We start from the raw sequence: 16,944 nt of genomic DNA on the forward strand, positions 1-16,944 counted from the left end.
CCAGGTGGAACTACAGTCTGATTTAACACTTGATTATATTTCACATCATTCATCCAAATCTGTGAAGTAACTAAAGGTATTAAATACATGTAGTGGAGTAGAAGTACAGGGTAGCATAACATGGAAATACTCAAGTAAAGTACAAGTATCTCAAAATTGTATTTAAGTACAGGACTTGAGTAAATGTACTTTTAATGTAAGTACCCACCTCTGTCTAGTTCTTGAACATTTTGTGTAAGGTGGTCATTAAACGTCTGTATGAGGATACACACACACATATACACACACACACACACACACACACACACACACACACACACACATCTGTATGAAACCCCGGCTGTCAGTGTATGAATGGCACACTGAAACAAAGACATGACAAGCAGTATTATCAGTTGTTTTATGTTAAAAACAACATTTATATAAGATTCAATTTTAACTTCCTAAATAACAGTTGCTGTTTCGTATCATAGGCAGTGACATGGACTCATGTTGTTCCTCGGCATCTCTCCTGCTCTACAGTATGGCTACCCTCAGCCTCAGAAAAGTCTTCCTAACATCTCCCTGCAGCGTTGGCCCGATACATTTAGTTCTTCCATGCAACCACACTGAAGGCCTAGGCAGAGAACCTTCTAAGTCAGTCTAAGTCGTCGTCCCCCCCCCCCCTGCTCTCAGCTCCGGCTCTCATTTTACTGAGCTCTGATGCCACCCACTGACTGAAGGAGAAACCCCTCCTGTGCTGTCACATGTTCAAGGTCAGAGCTGTTTCCTATCTCTGCTGCACAATAACACAATAACACTGCTGGAGTCAACAAAAACACTTCTCCTGTCTTATCTTCACAATATCATATATCATCCACAGTGCTGTATGTAGTGCACAGGGTTGGGTTAGTTTAAAAACATATTCTGTTGTTCTATTTTACCTTTTTTTAAATGTTTAATTAGTTATTCAATGGCGGTATCGCAATATGAAAGTAATGTAACCTCATTATTTTCTGTCACTTTTGGATAACATTCATTTCAAATGCAATGAAAATAAGAGAAAATAAATATCAATAACATGTTTTTTACTTAAGTGTATTATGTAAGACAAGATACAATGTGACCTTAGATAATAAGAAATGTAGGATTCAAAAATGTTTCCTTTGCTCAGATAAATTAAAAAACCTGCAGTAGTTTGTAGACCAACAGTATGAGCACATACTAAAGTTGAAAGGGACAACAATTGAATAAATAATAAATATATTCTGGACAAAATAAAGTGCATGTGAATGCAGCTCAATAGTAAGAATCTGCTAGTGTCATACACACAGTTATGTCTATGGTAACTAGGAGCGGATATTTTAAAGAAGCCTTACAACATCAGTATTATGGCGCATTTCCACTGCAGGGCCTCACACGGCTTAGTACGGTATAGTTAGGCCTTGGTAGGCCAGGCTCACTTTATGCTGCGTTTCCATTACAGTTTAGTAGCTGGGGCAGTAACTATAGTAACGCAGTGTAGGCGGAGCCGTGACGTCATCTTCAATGCGAAACACAAAACCAACATCAGCCGTTAGCTGTTAGCCCTCAGAGCTCACAGCTCCTCATATCTGTTCAGAAACTAGACAAAAGTGAAACAAGTACAAACCACAGACTGCCTGTGTCATGGTGAATACAGTCGCTGGTTTATTTATGTCTGTATAGGCCGTTGTTGTGAGTGTGGACGGTCGGAGCATATACAGCGTTAGCTTAGCCAATCTCCATTTAGAAAACACGCATTTTAAAAGGTTTTTCGCAGACTTGTCAAAGCATTAATTCATGGTTTTTACTAACCGGTATCAGTATGTTGTTACTTCGGCATCATTTTGAAACGTGTATTACAATTAAATCACGGTAAAATATGTTCATTTTGTTGTAGTTGTAGCCCCCTTGCCAGCGATTCTCTCACTAGTTTAGCATATTCAGCCCGACTCAGCCTGGTTGTTGGCCCGGAAAGAACCACGATTTTGGAGGGCCAGAAAAACTGTGAAAAACCTGTTAGCCGGAACTACCCCTAGTGGAAACGCAACTAAAAACGTGCCGGGTTTGGCGCGGCACGCTTAAACCGTGCTACGCGCTGCAGTGGAAATGCGCCATTAAAGCTGATGGTGAAGATTTGCTTTCTTTTTGCAAGTGTATTTGGGACAATGCAACACATTTTATCTGTAACATCAACACACCACCCAATGTGTGAGAAATGGAGACTACACCCTTATCTAAACTTCCTTTTTTGTCATCTACAGAGCAGTTAGTTTCATGCATCTTTGCCTAAACCTCCTACTGTATTTGTGAAGAACATGAAGACAGCCTTATTTGGGTCCAAATGTCCAGCATCAGTTCCCAGGTACATGAGAGATCATGACATTAGCATGATGTGCACCTGGCTGCACCCCCCTGTGATTGACAGACAATTTACATCTATATAGCCAGGTCAGTTCCTAGAAATTGTTTATAAAACAAAAAGAAGAAAAGCCAAGATATTTAGTATCGAAAAATGTGTGTTCATTAATCATAGGATATGCCTACAGGAAAGTATTACAAATGCTGTTTTAGTTGAATACAGGAATTTAAATTTAAATGTAACTTAACCTCTTAAGCCCTGAGCATGTTTTTCAGGTCTCAGGCTCGAAAATGACATTCCCAGAACAAATGACCATATCTTCCCTTCTAAAAGGGTTAAATTAATAATCTTTATTCTCAAAGTAATGATAAACCTGTGAGTTGGATGTAGAAAAGTCAGAATCAATATAGATGTTTATTATTTTAAAGAAAATTCAGATTTTACATAGTAAAAAACTGTAAATTATAGTGTCCGTCCAAAAATTCTTTTTTACTTATAGTGAAAACTACCCTTGGATGATGGGTTAGTAGTAGGTGTACTAAAAGCTTTAGGAATCCAAAGTACAACATATAATAAGTACCCTGTATCAAGATTGATGCAAAACAAGTGACATTTGACCTTTTTAGAGAGATTTAGCCAAAAACCCCCACTTCTGGGGTCATTTGGGTGGATTTGACCTATCTCTGGCCCCCCTTGCTCGATTTTAATGAATGAAATCTCTTTATAACCGCTAGAGCCAATGGAATCGAGGGAAAGTTATATACACACCAAAACGTTAACAAATAAGGAGTGAGAGTGACGCGTTACCAAAACCGGAAGCTGCATACACTCTGGTGGCTACCATTAGCAGCTAACTTTTCCGCTCCGATCTTTACATAAAAATGGAATTATGGATTATAAATAATTTCTTCAAAGGCACAGGTACATTATCAACCTATGGATCAACAGTTGTAGCCTTTTTTTTTTTCGTTGTAATGCCATTGAACACGTCTTTTGACCCAATTGACAGCTACGGTGAGACGATCTGCCGTAAAAGCTCCGTAAAGGTACGTGTTGTGATGTCTGTGTTTGCTTCCCCAGTCGCAAGTTCGGATCGCTCAGTGATGATACTATACCCAAATAATCAGTGGAGTCTCAGCTTTAATCGGCTATATTGTATGTGCAGCTACGATAAGTAATAAGGGTATCTTTATCTTGAATTGTGTGCCGCAGTGCGTTAGAATTCTTTTGCTCAGGGGTCATTTAGACCCTTCTTATGAGACTTGTGTTTTGTTTTGGTAAAAATGGTTCATATCTTCAGTTAGCTGAGATTCTTCCAGTTAATCTGGTGCTACACATTAACTAGTTTCATAAATGTTAAGAAGCCCTGAGACATTGTCTCGAAAAAAAACGGTGGGAGGGGTCCAATGGGGGGACCGCCGTGCTTAAGAGGTTAAAGAAGAATGAAAGTAGCCCAAAAAAAACATTCAGGCAGTTTATCTACCCAATATATTGATTTTTTAAATGTACCTGTATGTGATGTTCCGAGCATCAGACATATACTGTAAGGTAGGTAACTGTCACCCGCACCAAGCCCTGGCAACACATCACCCCCACCCTCATCCACCTTCACTGGCTGCCGGTCAAGACCCGGATTCAGTACAAAACACTCCTCCTCAGTCTCTCCATGCCCTCGCCCCCCAGTACTTATCAGACCTCCTCCATCCCTACACCCCTTCTTGGAGTCTGTGGTCCTCAGACACGGGCCTGATCTCCATTCCCCGCACTCGCCTCCGAACTGTTGGTGACAGGGCGTTCAGTGTTGCGGCCCCCACCCTCTGGAATGCACTTCCTGCAGAGATCCGCAATACTGCTTCCCTGGACATCTTCAAGTCATCATTAAAAACTCACCTGTTCACCCTGGCCTTTGACCCCTAACCCATCACAGTCCACCTGCTTCCACTCCTACTGCTATTTATTAATTTTTTATTTTATTATTTGCCCCTTTTGTTTGTTTGTTCACCATGTAAAGCGGCCTTGGGTCCCTTGAAAGGCGCTATACAAATGTCATCTATTATTATTATTATAATGCTTTTTTGAAAATAAATGTTAACTTTCAGGACAAACTTTACTTAATGTTTACTAAAAGGTAAAACATTAAACTATAAATAGGGTCGTTTTCTCATTGACTTCTTTAGAACTGGACATGTTTTGCAGCCAGTGGAGTCGCCCCCTGCTGGATATGAAAGATAATGCAAGTTTAATGCACTTCCTTTTGCTTGCTGGTCAATGGTTAGCCAGCAAGCTCTGTTCAATTTTTTATTTTTTTATTTAGCCCAATATCTTTAATTTCCCTTAAGGGGCTTTAGCTAACCCTGAGAGGAGTGTATAACTTATGGATGTTTGCCACTCTCTGGTATGACCTGGCCATTACTCATTAAAAGAGTATTAACTTAGCATTACACAACTATATACACTCACAATGGACAGTCTAAAGAGGGATTAAAGTTGATGCAGTCTTTTTTATTTTTCCAAACAGATATGTTCTTTTTGTATTCCTCTTTCGTTTTACTTTCTGTGACCTTAAGTTTGACTTCTAACACAAGCAGAGGTGTGTAATGTGATACCACAAAAATGAATCGTTATCCATGCCGGTTCCAAAGGCTGAGGAACAGGTTTTACTGTAACACACACACACACACACACACACACACACACACACACACACACACACACACACACACACACACACACACACACACACACACACACACACACACACACACACACACACACACACACACACACACACACACACACACACACACACACACACACTCACACACACGTCACGTCACACGTCACTGTACTTTGGTTCAGCACTGAATGAGGAAATCCCAGCCTGTGACTGAAGTCCGTCAACCACACATTTCAACAAGAGCACTTCCTGTTCATGCAAGCACTTGCTGCTTCATCGTCAATAATAAAAACACTGCCAGGCTGCGGAACAGGATATTTCCAGCTGGTATTTATTGGTAAAAACCAAAGTTAGGTTTAAATCTTAACAGTAGAAATAGATCCAGTGGATGACTACGCTTCTTTAATCTGCTGAGACAAATGGAGAAGACGTCACAGCAACAGGTGAGTGTGTCCCTCCATAACACATGCTCTTTGTGTTTTCACTTCAAGGCACATCTGTGATTAACTCGTCATTATTAACCTCCTTTCACATGTGATTTATTGATATATCAGTATCTCGAAAGTATCATGAATGAAGGCGCAACACAGTCAGTGGCAATTTAGATAATTTCATAGTAAAATACGGTTGGTAAACATCTGAGACTTACATTTCCTGTAAACATCACATGACAGGAGGAACAGAGAACTTTGGTGTGAACAACTTCACTTTTACTTCCTGTGGTGGAAATTATGTTACAGCATTGACATGTTGATGTCGGGCAAAGAGTTTTTAAAACCTGACGGTGATCATGTGTCATCAGAGACATGAAATCACAAAATATCAGAAACCTCTACAATCAGATGTTAAAACTTCCTGCACACAGGATCAAAAGAGTCTCTGGGGAGACTCATTCATTGGAAGTTGAAGGTGACATTGCTTTAATTCACAAGTTGGAAGATCAGATGGAATAGTCTAAATGTGTATGATCTGGTTGAAGAGATACACAAGGTATAATACTGTTTACACACTTTCCAAAAGCATACATGCATTTTTATGTATTTAGTGTCATCTGAGGTTTTGTCCAACAGCAATCTCAGGCTATTGTAATTCCATATTTTTTGTACTTAGGCTCAATCATTTAGTGTCTATGGTGTCAAAATAACATATCATGTTCCCATAGAGACCCAGCAGGAACTAAGGCGAAACTAAGCAAGTATACCAAGGGGGGAGGGGGGTGCTTCTTAAAGTGAAAAAAAGTGACCTATGTACTCTAACAATAACACGGTTTGATTACTTTACAATTCAACAGGGGTATTTATGTTTACATAACTTGGTTTATTGCTGGGGCTCACAGCAGGTGCAGGGTGAATACAGACACTTATCAGAAAGCTTTTTAAACATTTGTATAAAAATAAAACTGAAATGTTTTACTGCGCTCAAGAATAGTGTTTACAGGATTCCGTTATATAAAAAAGTCTGTTTGGATGTTTTTGCATTTTACACTGATATGGAATGGGAGGATGTGGCTCAGTGGGATAGTGCGGTGATCAGAGGAGCACTGGTTCAATCCCCGCTGCAGTCAGCATGTCATTGTGTCCCTGCGCAAGACACTTCACCCCACTTTGCTCCTGTGGGGATTTCCCACAGTACTGAATGTATGTAAGTCATAAAAGTGGATAAAAGGATAAAGTGTCCAACAGGTGACATGTACAGTAATGTAATGTAATATTTAACTGAAAGCAGAAATGCTGCTCAAACTCAAAAGCTAATGTGTCAGTGATGATCTGTTAATATATGAAAGGCTATGAAAGAGGCCTGAGTACTTTTAATTTCAATTCCTCATAAGGTTTTGAATGCATGAAAGTATCTAAATGATCTGCATACTTCTTCAACCTATGGTGCAGAGCTGATCTTCTCTTCATCATCATGGCCTACTGTTCCAATAATGCTTTCACTTGATGACATGTCACCATCTACTGTCTGTATTCAACTACAACAGAGTATTTTCTGTTTGTCAGATTTGATTTAAGATGTTTTTAAACTTTACTTTTACTGTAAATCTAGAGACTACTGCCTGAAAATGCTTAATAAAAAACAGGTTTGTCTTAAGAAAAACTAAAATACAACTAAACATTTGTTTCTTTATTTTAGGTTTACATTGTTGTCTTTTCTTACATAATACACTTTATTATGGTTATGTATTTTCTCTTTTATTTATTTGCATTGCATTTAAAATTGAGGTAATCCAAACGTGATGGAAAGTAATCAGGTTACATTACTTTTACATTGTGATACTCAGGTTCAGTTACTCATTACATTTTTTCACAGGTAATTGAAGTGTATTACATACGAAAAATAACCCTCCCAACCTTGTTTAATATTAACTGAAGTGCTGAAGGATGCAGAATCGAACAGGTGAAAAGTTCACATTTTTAGACTCAATTAAAAAAATAATTAGTCAAATGTTTGACTTAGGAAGGCCATAAATAGGTACAGTAACGTGACCTTACTAGCTAAACAAACACACAGAGTCATGTGTGTGTATGTATGTGTGTGTGTGTGTGTGTGTGTGTGTGTGTGTGTGTGTGTGTGTGTGTGTGTGTGTGTGTGTGTGTATGTGTGTGTGTGTGTGTGTGTGTGTACCTGCAGGCGTGGTTGCTACGGCAGCCATCTGCTCTTTGAAGTGAATGATAAGCCAGAGGAAGAACGAGTGTGCACAGGTCTGAAGCACTCTGTAGCACTCCAACGGTCACCAGCCAGAGGCACCAATACCCTCTGCATTCAGGGCCGGAGAAAGAGATTTATAGGCTCCAGATTTCATGTTCAGCCTCTATGTGTGAGGGGTTTATCTGATAATAGTGTCTCATTCATATGGTGATGTCCCTTTAGTTTGGTGGTTGGGTTGCAAGGAGTTTGTTTTGTTTGCCACTGTCTTTTCTCCATTGGGAGGTCCCTAAAAATGAAATGTTGAGCACTGCTTAGGAGATAAAATGCAGGTGACAGTAGATAGTTTGGTTTATTGACATGTTGAGTATAGTTCTATCTCACACAGGCTCCGCCCTCTACTGGACTCTATGGGTACTACTCTCATCAATGATACACGAGCGTTCACACACTGAAGTTGTATAAACGCAGCTGGCCAATCAGGGCGAGCCTACCTGAATGCGCGCGCAGGCTCACAGTATATAAGGTGGCTACGCCTCCTGACTGTCATCCTTTTCTCTTCAGCGAGCGAGACAACACCTGACCAGAAAAGCATTCGAAAAAAACAAGTAAAAAGTATCTTACCTCCAGGCAAGCAAATGGAGTCGCCCCTGCAGGAAACCCGTGCCTGTCCCTCATGCCCGGCTTAATAGCGGGCGCCGATCCCCACCAGCTCTGTTTCGAGTGCCTGGGACCAGACCACGCCAAAGACGAGCTCTAGGTGGTGGACGTGGGAGACCAGGATATGGCCGAGGCGACGCCACCAACGTTCGCCATCCCAGCCGTGCGGGTTATGGCTCCGTTTGCTGAGGCGGGAGAAGATGACTTCGTCCCCCCACCACTTCCGCCGAAGCCGGCCGCCTCCGCCAGGGGTTTTACGGTCCGGCCCACCCGGCGCAACCGGCTTTCATCTCGCCCCCGTTGCCAGATATCTGGCAGTGTGTGGAGGCGTCGTGGCAACAGCCACTGAAAACGAGAGCTCCGGTGGCAGGAATGGTAGATATTCTGAGGGTGCGGGGCCGCAAGGAGACCTCATATCCCAGCGTGCCCCCCCTCGATGAGAGCCTTGGAGCGGATGGCCGCGGCTGCAAATGACACGGGTGTGTTGGGCGTCTCGCTGATTATTCCTCCGCAAGATGCCCCCACCTCGCCGGATCAGAGCGATTATTTGGACCGCAGCATCGGCCAAATGAATAACCTGATCCATGGTGTTGCAGCCGCTGCTGGCCGGGTGATGTCCCTGGCCACAGTGGGATCACGAGAGACCCACGGCTGGCTGGGACTCCCGGCATTCTCCAAAAAGTGACCGTGATGATCTCTCGGGAGCCCCCGTGTCTACGGAGGGGCTCTTTGGATCGATAGCCTCAGTCATGCAGCGTTTCAAAAGCAGCGCTATAGTGAGCACACTCGCCACTCCCGCTGTAAACTGCAGTAGAGGAGCCAGCGGATGGGAGCGCTCACGTGAGTGTAATAAACCGCAGGAAGTGCTGTCAAAGCACTGTGCGGTCAGGGACACTATAGCCGGTGTGTTGCTGTCAGAAAAAACACCTCACCTGGTATAGTGGCTTCGATTAAAATGCACTTCGGCGAAAATGTGAACACAGCGAAGCGCCCGCGGCCCCGCGAGGGTTGGCCGCGCGCGGTGCGTTCAAGAGGCACAAACGACGTCTGGTGACCATCCCCCCCTTCAGTGGAGGGCAACCCCCGATACTGGGGGTCCCCAAAGCATTTGCTGAAGGGGAGGGACCTGCCTAGAGACAGCTATAGGTGGTGGCTGGCCTCTGACAGAAACTCGGCACATCAACCTTCTCGAGCTACAGGCAGTAGTACTGGTCCTAAAGCACTGCAAACCCTTACTACAGGGAAAACATGTGCTGGTGAGAAGCGACAACCGCACCACAGTGGCTTACATCAACAGGCAGGACGGAGTCAGCTCCGCCGCCTTGTTGAGCGCAGCGGAGAACCTGTGGTTGTGGGCCTCAGAGAATGTTTTTATCTCTAAAGGCCCCCCACATTCCGGGACTGGAGAATAAGGGTGCCGACCTCATGTCAAGAGACGAATGGTGGTTCTCCCTGGCTCGGCAGGACAATCCACCCTTGGGGGTGGACACGTTTGCATACGAGCTATGGCCAAGATAGCTGCTCTACGCCTTTCCACCGCAGGTGCAATAGGGGCGTTACCCACTCTGGGCCAACCTCTCCAGGCTTGGTTCCTGAGAGGGACAGGCTGAGAAGGGGTGGACTGTCTGACAATGTTATACAGACTATCCAGGCAGCAAGAGTGTGTTTCTCTCCCTGTATCGCTCACTCGTCTCTTTCGCCCCCTGTCGGCAGCGGTTAAAATAGAATCGCCCCATCAAAATTGAATTCCCCTATTAATGTATTGATTATAGGTCCGGGTCCGTATAGGTCGGCGTCTGGGTCCGGATCCGGACCGCGGTCCGCCTGTTGCCGACCCCTGAACTAGTGTTACAATACGTAACCCACAGTTCCATCATGTACATCTCCATTTTTACACTTCAGTTTGTGTACTGATATGTTGATCCGAAAGCTTCAGAGCTGTTGGTTTGGGTTTTTTGTATTTCTTACAGAGCCAGGCTAGATGTTTTGTGCTAAATAATAACCTGATATATATGGTGGCCAACAGGGGCAAATACGCTACAACAGCCCAAAACACTTCCATTGGGAGGAACGTGTTGCAGTTTAAAAAAGGATGTTGTGCACCGACAGAAATGCTAGAGAGATGCATGTTATTTACGTTTGCTTTCTCTCATTCCAGGCTTCCTGATTATTTTCACCTGTGTCTCCTGTGCTCATCAATGTCAGCCCCGCCCCGGATTGGTCCCACCTGTGTCTAGTTACCCTGTGCTTATATTCCCCTGTCTCCCAAGTGTTCTTTGTCAGTTCGTATTGTCTCTTGCTATGGTCAGGTCTATGCTCTTTGTACTCTTGTAAAGTTTGATTCCTCACTACGTGAGCGCTTTCATTTTGTTCCTCTATTTTTGTCATCTCGGTTAGAGATTTGATAGTTACCTTTTTTGTTGTTCATTGCTGTATTTTGGAAAATAAAGTATCTTACTAATACTTTACCTCTGTCTCCCGGGTCGTGCAATTGGGTCCTACATCCTAAGTGTCTGAGTTCGTAACAGAACGAACTGACCATTATGGACCCAGCCGACCCAAGAACGCTTCACGCAGCGCTGTCAGCACAGGGCGTGAAGATCTTTCATCACGAGGAACAGCTGGGCCTAGTCAACCAGGAAATGCAAGAACTAAGAGGACGCCAGGCCGGGATTCAGGAAGCATTATCCACACAGATGCAACAACTGGCTGTCCAAATGAATCATTTTTTCACTCACCAACAGACTGCTCCTCCGGTGACGTCATCCACAACTGAGAGGTTGCCTGTCAATGCTCCAGCTGATTTCCCAAGTCAGGCTGTTTCTTCCCCTTTACGGCTGGCTCTTCCGGAGAGATTTTCCGGAGATTCTTCTAATTGCAGAGCCTTTTTGGTACAGTGCGATCTGCATTTTCAACACAACCCAGGAGCCTTTTCATCGGACCATGGTAAAGTGGCGTTTATTGTGTCTCATTTAACGGGAAGAGCTGCAGCCTGGGCTACTGCAGAATGGTCAAGAGAAACTGAACTATGTTACTCATTGACCGATTTCATAGAGACTATGAGTCGTATTTTTGACCACTCATCGCCTGCTACAGAGGCCAGCAGAAAACCTTTTCATATACGCCAGCTCAACCGCCAGGTGGTTGATTACGCCATCGAGTTTCGCACAGCAGCAGCGGACAGCGGATGGAATGTTCCGGCTCTTCGTGACGCCTTCATGACGGGACTTTCGGAACCGATAAAAGACCAGCTGGCTCCACTGGAGACACCCCGGGATCTGGAATCTCTCATCGCCGTGGCCATCCGGATCGATAACCGTCTTCGGGAAAGAGAGAGGGAGCGTCGACGCAACCGAGACGTTATTCCCAGCTCCCAGAATGCATCTTGGTGGGTCGCGCCGCCAGCCGAGGATGTCCAGCCCATGTTACCACACCGTCAGAGGATTACACTTCCGAATGACTCCGGGGAATCCATGCAGCTGGGAAGAACCAGGCTTTCTCTGGAGGAGAGGCAGCGCCGTCTACGGGAGGGTTGTTGTTTCTACTGCGGCCAGTCGGATCATCAACTCGCTTCATGCCCGGGAAAAGATCGTGCTCACCAGTCAAAAGGAGGGCGCTGGTGAGCAAGTTTCCCGCAGACTTTCCTCCTCGACCTGTTACGCAGGTAAACATTTGTATTAACAATCAAACCATTGACCAGGGTGTGTTAATAGACTCAGGGGCTGACGAAAGTCTTATGGACTGGGGCGTAGTAAATCAGCTAGAAATAAAGACTGTTCCGCTATCTCATCCTATTAATGCCAGTGCCTTAGACGGCCGCTTGTTGTTCACAGTCACCCATTGCACTGAGCCCATTCAGATTACTGTGAATAAGGACCATACCGAGAGCATGCAATTCCATATTTTTGAGTCGGCTCAGCACCCGATTATTTTGGGGTTTCCATGGCTAAAGATCCACAATCCTCACATTGACTGGCGTTCAGGGAAAATTAAGGAATGGGGAGAGGATTGTATGGGCAGGTGTAAACTTTCACAACCTGTTAATGCACCAACAGACTCTCGTAAAATCATTATAGATCACCCCGACTATCCTGATCTACAGAAGGTACCTTCCTGTTACCATGATTTAAAGGAAGCCTTTAACAAATCCAAAGCCATGTCGCTACCTCCTCACCGAGATTTTGACTGTCCCATTGATCTCTTACCGGGAGCCCCCATTCCCAAGGGGAAACTTTATTCGATTTCGAGACCTGAGAGAGCAGCAATGGACGAATACATTTCCTCTTCACTCAAATCAGGAATTATCCGTCCTTCATCTTCTCCAGCCGGAGCGGGATTTTTCTTTGTGGGAAAGAAAGACGGGTCTCTGAGACCTTGCATAGACTACAGTCCACTAAATGACATTACGGTGAAGAACCGCTATCCTCTGCCACTCATGACATCTGCCTTTGAACTACTTCAAACTGCCAAAATATTCACCAAGTTAGATTTAAGAAATGCATATCACTTGGTTAGAATAAGAAAAGGGGATGAGTGGAAGACAGGATTCAACACTCAGAGTGGTCACTATGAGTATCTAGTAATGCCCTTTGGACTATGCAATGCACCGGCTGTGTTTCAAGCTCTTGTGAATGAGGTTTTACGGGAATTTTTGAATATTTCAGTGTTTGTGTATCTGGATGATATTCTGATTTTCTCCCCAGACACTAAGTCTCATGTTAACCATGTCCGTCAGGTTTTGCAGAAACTGCTAGAGAATCAGTTATATGTCAAGGCAGAGAAGTGTGAGTTCCACACAAAAGAGGTATCCTTCTTAGGATACATAATCTCACCTAATCATATGCAAATGGATCCGGCTAAAATCAGTGCAGTATCCCAGTGGCCTACACCAGACTCCAGGAAGAAGGTCCAACAGTTTCTAGGGTTTGCTAACTTCTATAGGAAGTTTATTAGGAATTTCAGTTCTGTTGCTGCCCCTCTACATCTTCTGACTTCTCCTAAGGTTCCTTTCAAGTGGACTCCCCAGGCGGACTTCGCTTTCCAACGTCTCAGAGAGAGATTCACATCAGCCCCCATACTCACCATTCCAGATCCCCAGCGCCAGTTTATGGTCGAGGTTGATGCTTCCAATGAGGGAATTGGAGGAGTACTGTCTCAACGTTCTGCAGAAGACAACAAGATGCATCCATGTGCTTACCTGTCGCGGAAACTGACAACAGCAGAGCGGAATTACGACGTGGGGAACAAGGAACTGTTAGCTGTAAAAGCTGCCCTCGAGGAATGGAGACACTGGTTAGAGGGTGCAGAGCAGCCGTTTTTAGTCTGGACAGATCACAAGAATCTGGAATATATAAGAAAGGCTAAGCGTCTCAACTCCCGTCAGGCCAGGTGGACACTATTCTTTAGTAGGTTCAATTTCACCCTCTCTTTTCGTCCCGGGTCTCAGAATCAAAAACCCGATGCTTTGTCTCGTCTTTATGATCCGGAACCACTTGCGGTAGAGCCCAAGACCATCCTTCCACTTAACCGTGTGATCGGAGCCTTTTCCTGGCAAGTGGAGTCGGACGTAAAAAAGGCGAATGTCAAGAATCCAGCACCTAGCGAGTGTCCCAACAATCTGCTGTTTGTTCCTGAGGCTCTTCACTCCAAGGTCATCCACTGGGCTCACTCATCTGTGCTTTCGTGCCATCCGGGGGTAACAAGGACAATGTTCAGGATACAACAACGTTTCTGGTGGCCAGCCATGAAGAAAGATGTGGCAGAGTACGTAGCGGCTTGTCCGGTGTGTGCGTGTAATAAGACCTCATCACAAGTCAAGATGGGCTTGCTCCAGCCCCTGCCGATTCCCAACGTCCTTGGTCACACATTTCAATGGATTTTGTGACAGGATTTCCTTCATCCAGAGGCAAGACTACGGTCCTAACAGTGGTGGATCGATTTTCAAAGATGGCTCACTTCATCCCATTGACCAAGCTTCCCTCTGCCAAAGTCACCGCAGAGGTCATGATGAATCACATATTCAGGATCCATGGATTCCCTGATGACATTGTTTCCGACAGGGGTCCACAATTCATTTCCGTTTTCTGGAAGGAGTTTTGTCGACTCATAGGTGCCACCGTCAGCTTGTCATCAGGATATCATCCTCAGTCAAATGGACAGTCGGAGCGTCTGAACCAGGAACTAGAGACTACGCTACGTTGTCTCGTCTCCCGGAACCAGACTACCTGGAGTGACCACCTCACATGGGTCGAGTTTGCCCACAATACTCTTCCTACGGCAGCCACAGGTCTCTCTCCATTCCATTGTGTCAATGGTTTCCAGCCTCCATTTTTCCCTAACAACGAGGAAGAGGTGAGGGTTCCATCGGCTCATGCCATGATCAGACGTTGTCGACGAGTTTGGGCTGGTGCTCGCCAGGCTCTTCTCCGAAGTTCAGCTCGGATGAAGGCTGTTGCAGACGTCCATCGCAGGGTCGCTCCCTCCTACAGACCAGGCCAAAATGTTTGGCTTTCCACTAAGGACTTACCACTCCATGTCGCCTCAAAGAAACTGGCTCCGAGATTTGTGGGTCCTTTCCCGGTGTCCAGAGTCATCAACCCGGTGTCTGTACGCTTGCAACTCCCCAGAACTATGAGAGTACATCCGACGTTTCACGTCAGTAAAATCAAGCCGGTGTACGAGAGCACACTTGTTCCCGCCTCCAAGCCCCCTCCACCGCCCGAGTTCTTTGAAGGGGGTGAGGTTTACAAGGTCCGTAAGCTACTGGAGGTCCATAATAGGGGGAGGGGGAAGCAATTCCTGGTAGACTGGAAGGGTTACGGTCCTGAGGCTAGAAGCTGGGTAGCTGCGTCATTTATCGTAGACAAGACGCTTATCCACGATTTTTACAATCAGCCTGGGCCATCAGGAGTTGGCCCTAGAGGGGGGGGGTACTGTTGTGCACCGACAGAAATGCTAGAGAGATGCATGTTATTTACGTTTGCTTTCTCTCATTCCAGGCTTCCTGATTATTTTCACCTGTGTCTCCTGTGCTCATCAATGTCAGCCCCGCCCCTGATTAGTCCCACCTGTGTCTAGTTACCCTGTGCTTATATTCCCCTGTCTCCCAAGTGTTCTTTGTCAGTTCGTATTGTCTCTTGCTATGGTCAGGTCTATGCTCTTTGTACTCTTGTAAAGTTTGATTCCTCACTACGTGAGCGCTTTCATTTTGTTCCTCTATTTTTGTCATCTCGGTTAGAGATTTGATAGTTACCTTTTTTGTTGTTCATTGCTGTATTTTGGAAAATAAAGTATCTTACTAATACTTTACCTCTGTCTCCCGGGTCGTGCAATTGGGTCCTACATCCTAAGTGTCTGAGTTCGTAACAAAGGATGCAAATGTAAAAAAAACTAATGTGCCAAAACACATGCAAATAAAGAAACATGTTCACCAACTCCACATCACATGCGCAGCATTTAGAAAACATTCACTAAAAGTGCTGCCTAATCGAAATGATGCAAACACAAAATGCTGTAGGAAGCTCAAAACACAACGGAAACCAGGGGACAATAATAAGTGATGCACACAGCTGGGACCGGAGCAAACTGTCCCTGTTGGCACAGTTAGTCTGTTTCATAATTGTAAGTGTTTTGTCAGTTTAATTTAGATTATTGGTTTATACTAACTATAACTCAACTAATAAATAAACATTGATATAAATGTTATGTTAAAATATTCAGCCGCAGTATATAACATTAGCTCCACCATAACCAGCTGTGGTGAACACATTAATGCATCAATAATCATAATCCGGTCATTTAATACAGTATAGTCATGATTCTGAAATGGGCCATTTTACTTTTGGTAATTGAATATATTGTGATGCTGATACTTTGTATTTTTACTTTCTTTTTACACTTTAGCACTTTTACTAAATTATAATACTTCTTCCACCGCTGTGAGGATTTGACAATGAGTCTCCGTCACTGTACAGTGGAATCTATCATTTTACTTTTGGCTTTAGTTTTGTGTACAAAACATTAAACCCATAACTGCCTTAGCCAGGGGATGTTTCCCAGAGAAGATCATTGACTGACGAAAAAGGAAACTCAAAATGCAAACAGACATTGTTTATCAACTAACTTACTGATATTAGAAGATGCTTTTCTTTATGTTGTTTTCCACTCCTACCCTGCCTTGATGCATTCCAATTGTACACTGGTGGTTTATATTGCTCGGGAGTTTTCCCATAGGGCATCATCATGTCCTGTCATTTTGGTTGGCTATAAATAGTGTCTCTGTCTTCCCATGCAGAAGCATTAAGGCTCATGTAGCCTACAGTTCATGCCGTATGAGCCTCCAGTTAAATATTCAAACAGCAGCCCAACTGACTGAAAGCTGCATCAACACACCAACACCAGTCACTAATGGTAGTGAGGAAATGGTTTCTATTTGCTTGTATTAGTTATTTTTGGTGATCAGGATACACATACCCAGACTCTGACACAGCAAAAAAAAGTACAGTATTTGAGTCAAACAATTGCCATCTGATTAAAGATGCATCTGCAGAGTGATCAGTTCTTCCGCTGGTGGCTGGAAGATTTTTAGCAACAGTAATAT

The 16,944-nt window shown here is 44.2% G+C and overlaps 1 protein-coding gene across 1 annotated transcript in view; it reads left to right on the forward strand.

Moving 5' to 3' along the window:
* Positions 1-5,255: 5,255 nt before the first annotated feature.
* LOC117494695 (DENN domain-containing protein 2D-like) overlaps positions 5,256-16,944 on the forward strand; it is a 47,272-nt gene continuing 35,583 nt past the window's right edge. Inside the window, exon 1 of the mRNA XM_034145635.1 lies at positions 5,256-5,482. Within this exon, the coding sequence (XP_034001526.1) occupies positions 5,459-5,482 (24 nt within the window). The 5' untranslated portion in view covers positions 5,256-5,458. The remainder of the gene's footprint in view (positions 5,483-16,944) is intronic.

The sequence above is a fragment of the Trematomus bernacchii genome, unplaced genomic scaffold (assembly GCF_902827165.1).
Source record: "Trematomus bernacchii unplaced genomic scaffold, fTreBer1.1, whole genome shotgun sequence".
NCBI lineage: Eukaryota > Metazoa > Chordata > Actinopteri > Perciformes > Nototheniidae > Trematomus > Trematomus bernacchii.